This window comes from Cetorhinus maximus, unplaced genomic scaffold (genome assembly GCF_964194155.1).
Source record: "Cetorhinus maximus unplaced genomic scaffold, sCetMax3.hap1.1 HAP1_SCAFFOLD_598, whole genome shotgun sequence".
Classification (NCBI taxonomy): domain Eukaryota; kingdom Metazoa; phylum Chordata; class Chondrichthyes; order Lamniformes; family Cetorhinidae; genus Cetorhinus; species Cetorhinus maximus.
This window is the reverse complement of record NW_027596540.1, coordinates 34,220-47,495: the sequence shown is the minus strand read 5'-3', so window position 1 is coordinate 47,495 and position 13,276 is coordinate 34,220. Positions and strand designations below refer to the sequence as shown.

At 47.5% G+C, this 13,276-nt stretch overlaps 1 gene segment (V, D, J or C); it reads right to left on the bottom strand.

Moving 5' to 3' along the window:
* Nucleotides 1-270: 270 nt before the first annotated feature.
* On the bottom strand, nucleotides 271-11,985 carry LOC144674246 (Ig heavy chain C region, membrane-bound form-like). The segment is given in 6 exon segments: nucleotides 271-279; nucleotides 418-545; nucleotides 3,813-4,142; nucleotides 4,853-5,161; nucleotides 6,441-6,740; nucleotides 11,820-11,985. Coding segments are annotated over 6 exon segments (1,242 nt in total).
* Between the last annotated feature and the right edge of the window lie 1,291 nt (nucleotides 11,986-13,276).

Sequence of the window (13,276 nt, the reverse complement as noted above, 5' to 3'; positions counted from 1 at the left end):
GAATGAGGAATGAGAAAAGCTACTTATTTACACATGGAATTTAAACTACTGGGGAATTATAAGCTACAATTACAACACAGCCATAATTATCTCGCACATTTCAAACAGAGAAGCGGAAATACCGTCCATGACTGTCTTAGTTACAAATTCGGAAACATGAACTGAAGGTATTTCATTTTTAGATTCACCGAGAGGACATATTTTAAATTCGTAATACAGAGATCTCAATAAACGGCTGAGGAAAATCTACGGCGTCCAAACTTCAACTGGTCACTTGATCTGCAAAAGAGGATAAAATAATGAAGCAGATGTTTAGAATGTGGGACATTTATGTTAGTGTTTTAATCAATGAAACATTGAGAGATTTTTCAAATCGCTTCTGTCAGTTTGAAGTGTGAATGGATTGAATCTTCTCACCTTCACCAGAGTGACGGCAGTGCTGTAGAAAATGCTCAGGAAGAACAGGATGATGAATGTGGAAGCGGTTGTCCAGATGTTGCCGTTATCATCCTCAGAGTCTTCAATCCAGGTGCGATCTGTGGAATCTGCGAGGATATAACCGAGGAAATATAATTAGGTTGTTTATTAATCTTGGATATCTTTTAAAACATATACTCTTTACTCTTTCCTAAGTTATTAATGTATTCTCTAATTTAATGTTCAATATATATCTACAGTTAAGCCCGTGAATTTCAGCAACCTATCTCTGTAACTATCTCCACAGCTGCTCTTCCTTTACAATCCTCGTATAGTCCGAGTCGGAAAATATAGAAAATTATCTCCAGTATCAGTTTATTTTCGAACAATTTCGTACGATCTATTATTGGAGAATATTTGATGGATATCGAGAGAGATTCATTGAGCAACTTATTTGGAAACTGTGAACGTTGCTTTTTAAAATCTCGGATGTGAGTTCCCATCTTGGTTGTCTATTTGTGATGGGAATGTTTGGTGCGTCATTAATTTAAATCAGTTTCTCAGTAAGAACATTGTTTCAGTGTGCTTTTCGGATCATTATGTAATAGGGACAATTGCCGGAGAATACATCGGTTAAAAAAGTGCATTTGAATTATACCTTCTTCAATAGCCTGGCGTTTGAGTCATGCTTTAGCTTTTATATATGTGTGCATGAGTATATCGTGCCTTGATCACCCTTTGTTTCTGTGTTCACATGTATGTATGAGTATTGAGCTGTGTTCATTTGCCAATGAGTGCTGACTTGTGCATTTTTGTGTCTGCGTCTGCATGTGCATTTTGTTTTTTTGCCAATGTGTATGTATGAGTGTGTTATTGTGTGTGTTTATGTATTGATATCTATGTTTATTTATTACTATCTGTGTTTATGCGTTCTTGTCTGCTAATATGTGTTAATGTTTCTTTTTGTGTTCCACGTATGTGTCAGCATATTAATGTCTGTGTCACAGCGTGTGTGTGTGAGAGAGAGAGAGAGTTTTTAATGTGTGCATTTGTGTGTTGATGGATATTTAAAACTATGTATCAATGTGTGTTTATGTTTTCATACGTACTAACGTGTGTTTTTTGTGTTCTCGTGTGTATATGCGTGTTTCATGTTTGTGTCTACATGTGTGCCTGTGAATGTGTTAGTCTGTTCCTCTATGTGTTTGTCTGTCTGGGTGTCGTATGCTCATGTGTGTGCATGTGTTCATGTGTATCCATGTACTTGTTTTAATGTATATGATAGTGTGTGCCTTTTTGTCTGTATTTCTGTCATTGTGAATGTGTGATGATGCATATTTGTGTCCTTGTATGAGTCTGCTTGTCTGGTTTTATCTGTTTGTGTGTGTGAGATTGTGTATATGTGTGTGAGCGTGTGTATGTGTGTGCGCACGTGTGTATTTGTGTGTGTGTGTGATTGTGTATATGTGTGTTCCTGTGCCTGCATTTGTGTGTGTATTTGTGTTTATGTGCAATTGTGTGTGCGTGTGTGTGTGTGTCTGTCTGTGAGTCTGTGCCTGTGTTTGTGTGTGCGCGTATGTGTATTTGTCTATGTGTGTGTTTGTGTGTGTGTCTGTGCCTGTGTGTGTGTGTGTGTGTGTGTGTGCCTATGTATGTATGCGTGTGTGTGTCTGCCTGTACTGTGTGTGTTTGTATCTGCGTGTCTGTGCCTATGCGTGTATGTATGTATGTTTGTGTGCGTCCACTTGTGTCCCTTGTGTGCATTTTTACTATTTTTCAGAGTTTCAACAGGTCCCAACGACCGAGTCTGACCCTGATAGTGAAAATTTTGGTGAATATTTTCAATGTTCTGTATAAACGTGTTTTCTGTGAGGTGCAAGGTGATATCAGGTGAACGAATGCAAACAATCAACCATCTGCCTCATAAAATTCAGGGGCAGAACCTTGAACAACCCAGGGAGGATTTAATAACCAGTTTAGATTCGGATGATGGGAACTCAATCTTAGCATAAGATTAACAGGAACAAGAGTGTGAAAACTTCTTAAATTTATGTTGCATAAATATATATTTTACAACATTTTAAGCATGATGGGACTTTAAAACCTGTGGCCAGTAAGCGAGAAGCCGACTTCTGCTCTTGGTAACTGGGTCCTTACAGCAAAGGCCCGTTCCCTTCCAGATTCTCTGCTCGGGGACTGAGAGTCCAGTGAGTTAATAGTTTTGCTCCGTCTGGTTGGCTAAGCTATTTCCCTTTCGGTTCTCTCTGCTGAGAAGGTGGAGACACACCGGGTTAACTAATGGCCTTCCTCGTCTTTCTGTTTAGCAAGTGGAGGTAAAATTGGCTAAAAATTTTCCTTTCAGTTTTCTCTGTTGGGGAAGCGGAGGTACAGTGGGTTAACAATTTTCCTTCCCCCTCTCTCAGTTAGTGAAGTGGGGGTACAGTGGGTTAACAATTTCCCTTCCCCCTCTCTCTGTTGGGGAAGTGGGGGTACAGTGGGTTAACAATTTCCCCTCCCCCTCTCTCTGTTGGGGAAGAGGTACAGTGGGTTAACAATTTCCCTTCCCCCTCTCTCTGTTGGAGAAGTGGGGGTACAGTGGGTTAATAATTTCTCCTCTCCCTCTCTCTGTTGGGGAAGTGAGGGGGTGCAGTGGGTTAACAATTTTCCTTCCCCCTCTCTCTGTTGGGGAAGAGGTACAGTGGGTTAACAATTTCCCTTCCCCCTCTCTCTGTTGGAGAAGTGGGGTACAGTGGGTTAACAATCTCCCCTCCCCCTCTCTCTGTTGAGGAAGTGGGTACAGTGGGGTAACAATTTCCCCTCCCCTGCTCTCTGTTGGGGAAGTTGGGGGTAAAGTAGGTTAACAATTTTCCTTCCCCCTCTCTCTGATGGGGGATTGTTGGGACATGTTTCTGTGTGACCCCACTTCAGTTCCCAGTGGGTGTGGTGCAGCAGCTTAAAGCTGACATCCATTTTAAAGGGATGGACAACAAGAGAAGCAGCAACACCAAGATCTAAATGTGCTGTGTTTGTTTGTCAGAAATGAGAATGGTCAGATTTCTCCTCAGTGGGAGGAGAGTTGGTGAGGTTATTTTGCAGAATCCCGTAATGAATGAGCTTTACTCTGTCTCTAACCCAGGGTGTATCTGAGCTGCGAGCACTGGATGTACAAGACTTGGGTGTGAGCCCTGTAAATATCCGATTTTAACTAAACAGGTCTAACATTAGCAAAAGTGGAAAACGACATTAATTAAGCGATTGTGAATTTAAATCACGATTGGAGAAAAGGACTTTATTATTTTTTTTATTGAAGTTTGACATGTAACCGAGAGATTCTCATTGACACGAATTAACGGTGTCCATCAGTGCAAGGGAAATGTTCACAAAACTCGGTTTACCGCTGGATTTATCAACCGTTCTGTTGATGATCTTCAAGGGGATCGCTTCATGTCCCACCACACAGGAGTAAGAAGCGCCGCTGGCCCACTCCTCCGCTGCAATGGATAACAGGCTGTACATGAAGAAGGAGCGATTGCCGTTCTCCGCCACCACCTCGGTGTTCTTGTAGTTCCCGGGATTCACCGGCTTGTCATTGACGGTCCACTTGACGAAGATCTCTCGCGGGGAGAAACCTCTCACTAAGCAGCTGAGGGAGACGAATCTCTGAGCGGAGACATCTTCTGCCGAGGGCAGGAGGACAGACACGGACGGTTCCCGCAGGTCTTTAGCTGCAGAAAATGTACAATAAATGTCAATAAACTGGATAATTTCGTAGACAATGAAACCGCTGGTTAGATGTGAGAGAAACGTGTTTTGTGATGAATATTAAGGGCTTTCATTATCCACTTCTTGGAAATATATCACCGATCCTTCACTATAGCTGAATCAAAATCCTGGAACTCCCTCCCTAACAGCACTGTGGGTGTATCTACACCACATGGGCTGCAGCGGTTCAAGAAGGCAGCTCAACACCACCTTGTCAAGGGCAATTAGGGGTGGGCAATAAACGCTGGCCCAGCCAGCGACGCCCACATGCCATGAATTAATAAATAAAAATCTTTGGGATCTGTCCGGTTTTCCAGCTCGGGGCAGAGGTGGATACAATCCTTTTCCCTGAGAACTTATGGGGTTGGACGAGAAAGGTTCTCAAAGTTTACAGCAAAGGCCATTCGGCCCAACTGGTCTGTGTTGGTGTTTCAGCTTCGCACCAGGCTCCTCCCATCTTGCTTCATCTAAACCCAATGGCACAGCCTTCAGTTCATTGTTCATTCATCTACTTATCAATTTCCCCCTGAAAGTCCACAGGCCCAGAGCGTTTAGTTGGCGAAATTGCTAATCAGAGTAGACCATAAATACACTGAATAGTAAATATTGATTCTTACACTTACACTGGAAATAGACACATTGAACTACTTATTGCTTCAATCTCACCGCTCACCTGGTTCCTTGTGGATGGAACTTCTTAAAGGAGTCGGCAGATCCTGATGGCTCACCACGCAGTAGAACTCAGCCCCACTCAGCCAGGCTTGTGTCGAGATGTTTACGTTGCTGACCACGCTGTCGGGATCCTCTCCCGGTTGGACGGCGATCTCTGATTTCAAAGGCTTCTTCTCTTGTTTCCAGGACACGAGGACTCCATAAGGACCATTAGAAACGATGCAGGTTAAGGTCACGGTCGCCTCCAGTAAGACCTGTTCTATTGGCGGTGGCAGTAGAGTAATTGTGGGATCGTTGCAGTGGGAATCACCTGTGAGACAGAAATGAAAATCAACCAAAGTTTCACATTCAGAATCAGGACAGCAGTATTCAGCCTTCACTCCCTGAAGGAGAATAAATCACCTTGGACATATCAACCTCTAAATATCGTCTTTAATTTTCTTTACACAATGGAAAACCAGCTTGGCCTTTGTAAATCGTTCTCATAATTTAAGTCCTTCAGCCCCGGAAACATTCTCGTGAATCTATGTTGCCCCAGTCCCAATACAAATATACCATTCCTGGGCCCTGGAATGCAGTACTGAAAGCCGTTTTATAAATAGGGTGGATGCACTTTCCAACACTCTCTCCCGAAGCTGTTACCAGTGAAGGGTTCCAGACACCTTCTGCCTCTCCAAATATGATCAGCTGACTCAGGGTAAAGCTAATGTCAAGTCCACCTCACTCACTCTGTGACGTCAATGTCGAGACGTCACGTGATAAAATCCTGAATGGTGAACAATCCGAATGCAGCCATTACATCGGAATTAAACAATAACTACATGATAGTAAATTAGAAGTTGTTCCGTCTACTAACTCCAATAAATTCCTGATTTGAGTAACATCGGAGAGCAGAATGATCTATTGCTTCCTCGGTTTGTATTTCTTACCCTCACACTTGGTGGCGTTTCGACTTTGGGTGACCCCTTGGTGAGTGACCTGACAGGTATAGACCGCGTCGCTGAACCATTCCCCAGCGGAGACTTTCAGCCGACTTTCGAGTTATCAACAGTCACAGATTGCAACTCTTTCGAGTGCAATCACAGTTCTTGGTTTCCGGGAGTGGGACATGAACCCACAACCCTCGGATTCAAAGGCGAGGGTGCTATGAACTGAGCCACAGCTGACACCTCGAGAAGTTCCCGTTCACTTCAAAGGCGAGAGAGGTGACAATTCCTGAATCCATGGGTTGTCCTTTGTTCAGCCACTTCACGGTGATTGGATTTGGTCGGAAATCGATGATTGAACAGACGGCGGTGGCAAATTTGTTGGTTGTGATTTCTTCCCGGGAACTCACGGTGAGGAGAATAGTTGGAGGGACGATGTCAGGAGGACATTCAAGAAACACAGGTTAAACATTTCTGGGAGAAGAAATTGATAACAGACACAATTAATTCCTATATTTTAATAGGTTCTTTTCCGTTAATAGACACTAACCCTAGAATTTGCAGGGATCAAATCTATGCAGAGCACTATAAATGTGTTATAACCAAGGCCCTATACAGGTTAATCACAGCCTTTCTGTTTCTCACAGGTTCCCCAACACTTACATTGCATTCCAATGCTCTTGTCTGAACCGCTGTGTCGAACCTCACACTTGATTTTGCTGCATTCTCCCTCTGACTCGGTGATGGTTAACTGGCTGCTCAGGGTGAAGGTTCCCTTCTGGTTTCTCACTGACGGGTAAGTCTTAAATCCAGTGGTGATCTGCTGCCCATCTTTCTTCCAGGTCAGGCTGGTGATTTCTGGGGAGTAGTCCATCGCCAAACAGCCGTAGGTGACGGAGCCTTCGGGGTTGTGTTGCTGACAGGAGGAGACCAGGCTGTAGAGAGTGGGCGAAGACGGTGTCGCTGGGAAAGAATGGCCGATTGAAAAATTTAGACTCTGTGATTTGTGATCATTAAGTAACCAAACAACTCAAAATTTGACTATAACTCTAAACATATCCTAATATATTCCAACTAAAACCCACATCCACATTTGATCATTTATTATTTCCATCATTTGGTGATCCTCATCTGTCGGTTCCCTCTTTAGAAACCCACACCTCTTTTCCCGCCTCTATCCCATGACTAAAATAGAACATTTTGATGTCATCTGAATGACGTACCTTTCAGTGGATTAAAATGGAAGAGCAGAGGATTTCCCCCATTATTTCGCCACCATTTATTTCTTAATCAACAGCACTTGGTGATAGAGAAATTGTCTCGTCATTCATATCATTGCAGTTTGGAAATTGGATCTGTTCAAATTGGCTGATGCCCCCTCCCCTCTCCACGTCCCCCCAAAACAAAGAATAGCAACGACCCTTCGAAAGTACCTTTGTAATGGTACCTATATAATGACCATAGAACTCTAAACTGAATAGCAGTTACAGTAAGTACAACATTTTCCAATCGTATGTACATATGAACATGCGGATTAGTAGCGGGAGTAGGCCATTCGGCCTCTCGAGTCTCCTCCACCAATCACTCCGATCATAGCTGATCTGATTGTGGCGTTAACTCCACATTCCCACCTATTCTCCGCTAACCTTTGACTCCCTTGTCAATGAAGAATCTCTCTACCTCTGCCTGGAAATATTAATGACTCCTCCTCCATCGCTCTCTGGGCAAGAGAGTTCCAAAGTTTCACGACCTTTGAGAGAGAAATAAAATGTCTTCATTTCCGTCTGAAATGAGAGACCTCTTATTTTTAAGCCGTGTTCCCTATCGTTAGTCTCTCTCACAAGGGGAAACATCCTTTCAGCATCCACCCTGTGAATTTCCCTCAGGATCTTATATGTTTCAATAAAATCAGCTCTCATTATTCTAAACTCCAATGGATACAGGCCCAGCCTATCCAAACTTTCCTCATGAGATAACCGACAACACCTCTCAGTATCATTTATATGAACATTCTCTGAAGAGCTTCTAATGCTTTTATATCCTTTCTTAAATGAGACCAAATCTGGACACAGTAATTCAGACGGGGTCTCATCAACGCCCTGTTAAACTGTAGCAAAACATTCTTATTTTTATATTCTATTCCCTTTGTAATAAATGACAACGCTCCCTTTGCCTTCCTCATCACTTGCTGTTCCTGTGTTATAACTTTTTGTGATTCATGCACCAAGGGATCCACATTCCTCTGTACCTCAGGGTTCTGCAATCTCTCTCCCTTTCAATAATATGCTGATTTTGTATTCTTCAATCCAAAGTGGACAAGTTTATATTTTTCCACATTTTACGGCATCTTCATTTTTTTGCCCACTCACTTAACCTATCTATGTCCCTTTGCTGACCTTTATCCCCTCTTCACCATTAACGTTCCTATCTATCTTTGTGTTATCAGCAAATTTAGCAAATTCATTCAGTCCTTTCGTTCAGTCATTGATATAAATTTTAAATAGTTGAGGCTGCATCATTGATCCCTATGGCACTTCACTTGTCACATCTTGCCAACCTAAAATAAACAACTTATCCCAACTCTCTGTTTCCTGTTAGCTAACCAAACTTCTACCCTTGCTGAACTGTTACAGCCGACACCAATATTTTGTGTAGTAACCTTTGATGTGCCACTTTGTCAAATGCCTTCTGGGAGCGCAAGCACAGCACATCCACAGGTTCTCCTTTATTCATGTTCCTTTTTGCTTCCTCGAAAGGCCTCAAATAAATAAGCTAAACATGATTTCCCTTTCACAAAACCATGATGGATCCACATAATTGTATTTGGATTTTCTGAGTGACCCGTGATAGACTCCATAACAATAGATTCCAGCATTTTTGTTCTGACAGATGTTAAGCTCATTGGCCTGTAGTTTGTTGCTTTCCCTTTCCCTCCTTTAATTAATATAAAAGCCTCATTCTCTATTTTCCAATCTGATGAGACCTTTCCAGAATCTAGGGAATTTTGGAAAATTAAAACCAATGCCTCCGCTATTTTAGCAACCACCTCGTTAAGGCCAAAATATTTGTGCAACTTCTCTGCCCATTTCCTTATTTTCCTTTATTACGGGCTTGTCCCATCCGTGTCCCGTGGCTGGATTGTGGCCCCCGAAGCCCCTCTTTATGGACCTTGGAGCCGTTGTTCAAAATGCTGGTAAGGCGGGTAAGTGGAGTTGAAGATATCTGCAAGGAGCTGCTCCTCCAATCACAGGCGGGCCTTCTATCCCGTTAGCGGCTGATAGGCTGACTAATGGGCCTATCAGCAGTAAAAGTGGGAGACAAACAGGTTGTGATTGGAGGGGCAGCGAACACCCGCTGGAGAAAGGCGCAGGGAGCCGGGGAGAAGCGCACAGAGACATTGTCTCCCTTCTATCCCAGGCACTTAGCGCCTTTCCCCGGGAATAGAAAGGATTTCAGGAGGAGGAGACACAATGAGAGAGAGAGAGAGAGAGAGAGATAGAGAGAGTGGGGCCCAGGGCGCCTGGGGCCTCGGCTCGCAACTGCTTTCACCCGGTTCTCCCTGCTATAGCCCGCCTCTCTGCACTTCCCCCCGGCCTCTCTGCGCGCTCCAACCCTGCCACTCTGCCCTTTACCCTCCCTCCTCTCTGCCCCCTCCCCCCTCCCCCCTCCCTTCTGCCCTTTCCCCCCGCCTCTCAGCCCTTTGCCCCTCCCGCCTCTCTGCCCTTTGCCCCCGCTTCTCTGCCCATCCCCCCTTCTGCCTCTGTGCCCTTTCTCCCCCAGCTCTCTGCACTTGATCCAAGATTGTCTGCACTTTCGCCCGGCTCTCTATCCTTCCCCCCCTCCTCTCTGCCCTTTCCCCCTCCTGCCTCTCTTCCCTTCCCCCACCCCGCTTCTCTGCCCTGTCGCCCTCCCGCCTCTCTGCCCTTTCCCCCTCCGCCTCTCTGCCCTTTCCCCCTCCGCCTCTCTGCCCTTTCCCCCTCCCGCCTCTCTGCCCTTTCCCCCTCCCGCCTCTCTGCCCTTTCCCTCTACCGCCTCTCTGCCCTTTCCCCCTACCGCCTCTCTGCCCTTTCCCCCTCCCGCCTCTCTGCCCTTTCCCCCTCCCGCCTCTCTGCCCTTTCCCTCTCCCGCCTCTCTGCCCTTTCCCCCCCTGCCTCTCTGCCCTTTCCCCCTCCCGCCTCTCTACCCTTTTCCCCCTCCCGCCTCTCTGCCCTTTCCCCCTCCCGCCTCTCTGCCCTTTCCCCCTCCCGCCTCTCTGCCCTTTCCCCCTCCCGCCTCTCTGCCCTTTCCCCCTCCCGCCTCTCTGCCCTTTCCCCCTCCCGCCTCTCTGCCCTTTCCCCCTCCCGCCTCTCTGCCCTTTCCCCCTCCCGCCTCTCTGCCCTTTCCCCCTCCCGCCTCTCTGCCCTTTCCCCCTCCCGCCTCTCTGCCCTTTCCCCCTCCCGCCTCTCTGCCCTTTCCCCCTCCCGCCTCTCTGCCCTTTCCCCCTCCCGCCTCTCTGCCCTTTCCCCCTCCCGCCTCTCTGCCCTTTCCCCCTCCCGCCTCTCTGCCCTTTCCCCCTCCCGCCTCTCTGCCCTTTCCCCCTCCCGCCTCTCTGCCCTTTCCCCCTCCCGCCTCTCTGCCCTTTCCCCCTCCCGCCTCTCTGCCCTTTCCCCCTCCCGCCTCTCTGCCCTTTCCCCCTCCGCCTCTCTGCCCTTTCCCCCTCCGCCTCTCCGCCCTTTCCCCCCTCCATCTCTCTGCCCTTGTCCCCTGCCCCCTCTCTGCCCTTGCCCCCTTCTCCCTCTCTGCCCTTTCCCCCTCCCACCTCACTGCCCCTTCCCCCACCCCCCTCTGTCCTTTCCCCCTCCCGCCTCTCTGCCCTTTCTCCCCCAGCTCTCTGCACTTACTCCCCCGGGTCTATGCCCGTTCCCCGGCTCGCTGACCTTTGCCTCATCTCTATGTACCTTCTGCTGGATCACTGCCCTTTTCCCCGACTCTCTTCCCTTCCCCCCGCCTCCCTGCCCTTTCCCCCAGGCTCTCTGCGCTTTAACCCCGCTTCTCTGCCATTTGCACCGACGCTCGTCGCACCCTTGGGCCATGCTCCACTTTCCGGATCTGCTAGGCCTCAGGCCTCGCTTCCAGGTCTCTCTTCCCCGTTGTTCCCGCCCTCCCACACACCGATTTATGATAAGTGATCTTGTGAGTGAGCGTGTGCATGATTGACAAAGTGAGGGTGGCTGAGTGACAGAGTGAGGGTAGGTGGCTGGGTGAGTGAGGTTGCGTGGGTGAGTGAAGGAGTGAGTGAGGGTGAGTGGTGAGTGAGCGTGGGTGGGTGTCTGAATGTGGGTGAGTGAGGGTGGATGAGTGAATGAGGGTAGGTGATTGAATGAGGGTAGGTGAGTGAGGGTTGGTACTTATGTGAGGGTGGGGATGTGAGTGAGGGTGAGTGGGTGTGTGAGGGTGGGTGGATGGGTTATTTAGTGTGAGTGAAGGTAGATGAGTGAGGATGGGTGGGTGAGTGAGTTTGAGGATCAGTGAGGGTGGATGAGTAAGGATGGGCGAGTGAGGTTGAGTGAGTGAGGGTGAGTGATGAAGGTGAGTGAGTGAGGGTGAGTGTATAATTGGTGGTGAGTGAATGAGGGTGAGTGAGTACCCCCGAGTGAGGGTGAGTGAGGGTGGGTGAGTGAGGGTCAGTGAGTGTGGGTGGGTGAGTGAGTTTGAATGAGGCTGGGTGGGTAAGGGTGAGTGAGAGCGAGTGAGTGACTGAGAGTGAGCGAGTGAGGGTGAGTGAGTGAGGGTGAGTGAGTAATTGATGATGAGTGAATGAGGGTGAGGGTGCGTGAGTGAGTGATGAGTGAGTGAGGGTAAGTGAGGGTGAGTGAGTGAAGGTTAGTGAGTAATTGATGGTGAGTCAATGAGGGTGAGTGAAGGTGAGTGAGTGAGGGTGAGTGAGTGAGGGCGGGTGAGCGAGGGTGGGTGAGCGAGGGCGGGTGAGGGAGGGCAGGTGAGGGAGGGAGTGAGATTGAGTGAGGGTGAGTGAGGGTGAGTGATTGTGGGTAGTGAGGGTGCCCAGGTGCTGCAGGCTCATCAAGGCGATGTTTCTCTGGATGATTTTCCGCTCCAGCTCAGCTTTCCGTTGCCTGTTGTCCACAGCCGAGCTGGGGGCTCCTCCATTCGGCTCCACCACCTCCACCTCCTCCTCTTCCTGTCCATCGATCCTGTCCCGATTCTGCATATTGATCAGCTTTCAGTAACACCGGCTGTGTAAAGTCAGGCAGCAGTGTAGATCGCTGGCCAGCTGCTTTAATGCCGATGCCTTTCTTTGAGAAACCCATGTCAGTGCGCGAATAGGCAGACTGAGGGGGCTGGAGGAGACAGTTACAGCAAAACCAGGATTGGCCGTGCAGGCATCTTGCACCAAGTGTGCACCAGTATTGTGGATCCAGGCGGCCGTGGTGTCCGCCACATCCCTCACTTCTCCTTGTTTCTTTGTGTTTGGTTCAACACTTGGAAATTCTCCACATATATAGTCATGTCACCTGTGTAATTTCATTTTACACAACAGGTCCTCAGAAATGGAACAATAAACATGCATGTAGCTTCACGGATTTTAATTCTACAGTTCGTATTTTCAACCCACTTTTGTGTGTGAGAATGTGTGTGTGTGCGTGAGAAAGAGAGAGTGGAAGTGTATGTGTTTTTGAGACAGAGAGACAGCGAAAGAGACAGACAGTGTGTGTGTGTGTGTGTGAGTGAGATAGGGTGTATACGTGTGAGAGTATGTGAGATAGAGAATGTGTGTGTGGGAGAGAAAGAGTGTGTGTGTGTGTGTGAGAGAGAGAGAGAGAGAATGAGAGAGAGAGAGTGTGTGTGAGAGGGAGAGTGTGTTTTTATGTGTGTGTCATAGGGAGTATAAGTGTGAGAGTGTCTGACAGAGAAATGTGTGTGAGAGAGAGCCAGTGTGTGTGTCAGAGAGAGAGTGTGTGTGTGTGAGAGAGTCTGGTGTGTGAGAGAGAGCCAGTGTGTGTGTCAGAGAGAGAGTGTGTGTGTGTGTGAGAGTGTGGTGTGTGTGAGAGAGAGAGAGAGTGCATGTGTGAGAGAAACAGTGTGTGTGAGAGAGAGAATGTGTTTGTGTTTGTGTGTGTGCGTGAGAGAGAGAATGAAGGTGTGTGTGTGTCAGAGAGTGTTATGTGTCTGTGTGTGAGTGAGAGAGAGAATGGAGAGTGTGTGCATGTGTGAGAGTGTGAATGTGTGTGGGAGAGAGGGTGTACGTAAAAGAGAGGGCTTGTGCTTGTGTGTGTGTGTGTGAGAAGGGAGAGAGAGAATGAGTGTGTGAGAGTGCATGTGTAAGAAAGAGTGCATGTGTGTGTGAGAGATAGCGTGCACGTGTGTGAGAGTGTGTGTAGTTGAGAGAGTGTATGTGTCTGAGAGAATGTGAGTATCTGTGTGAGTGTGTGTGAAAGAGTGAGGCAATGTGTGAGAGGCAGGGTGTGTGCGTGTTAAAGAGAGTTTGTGTGTGAGAGGGA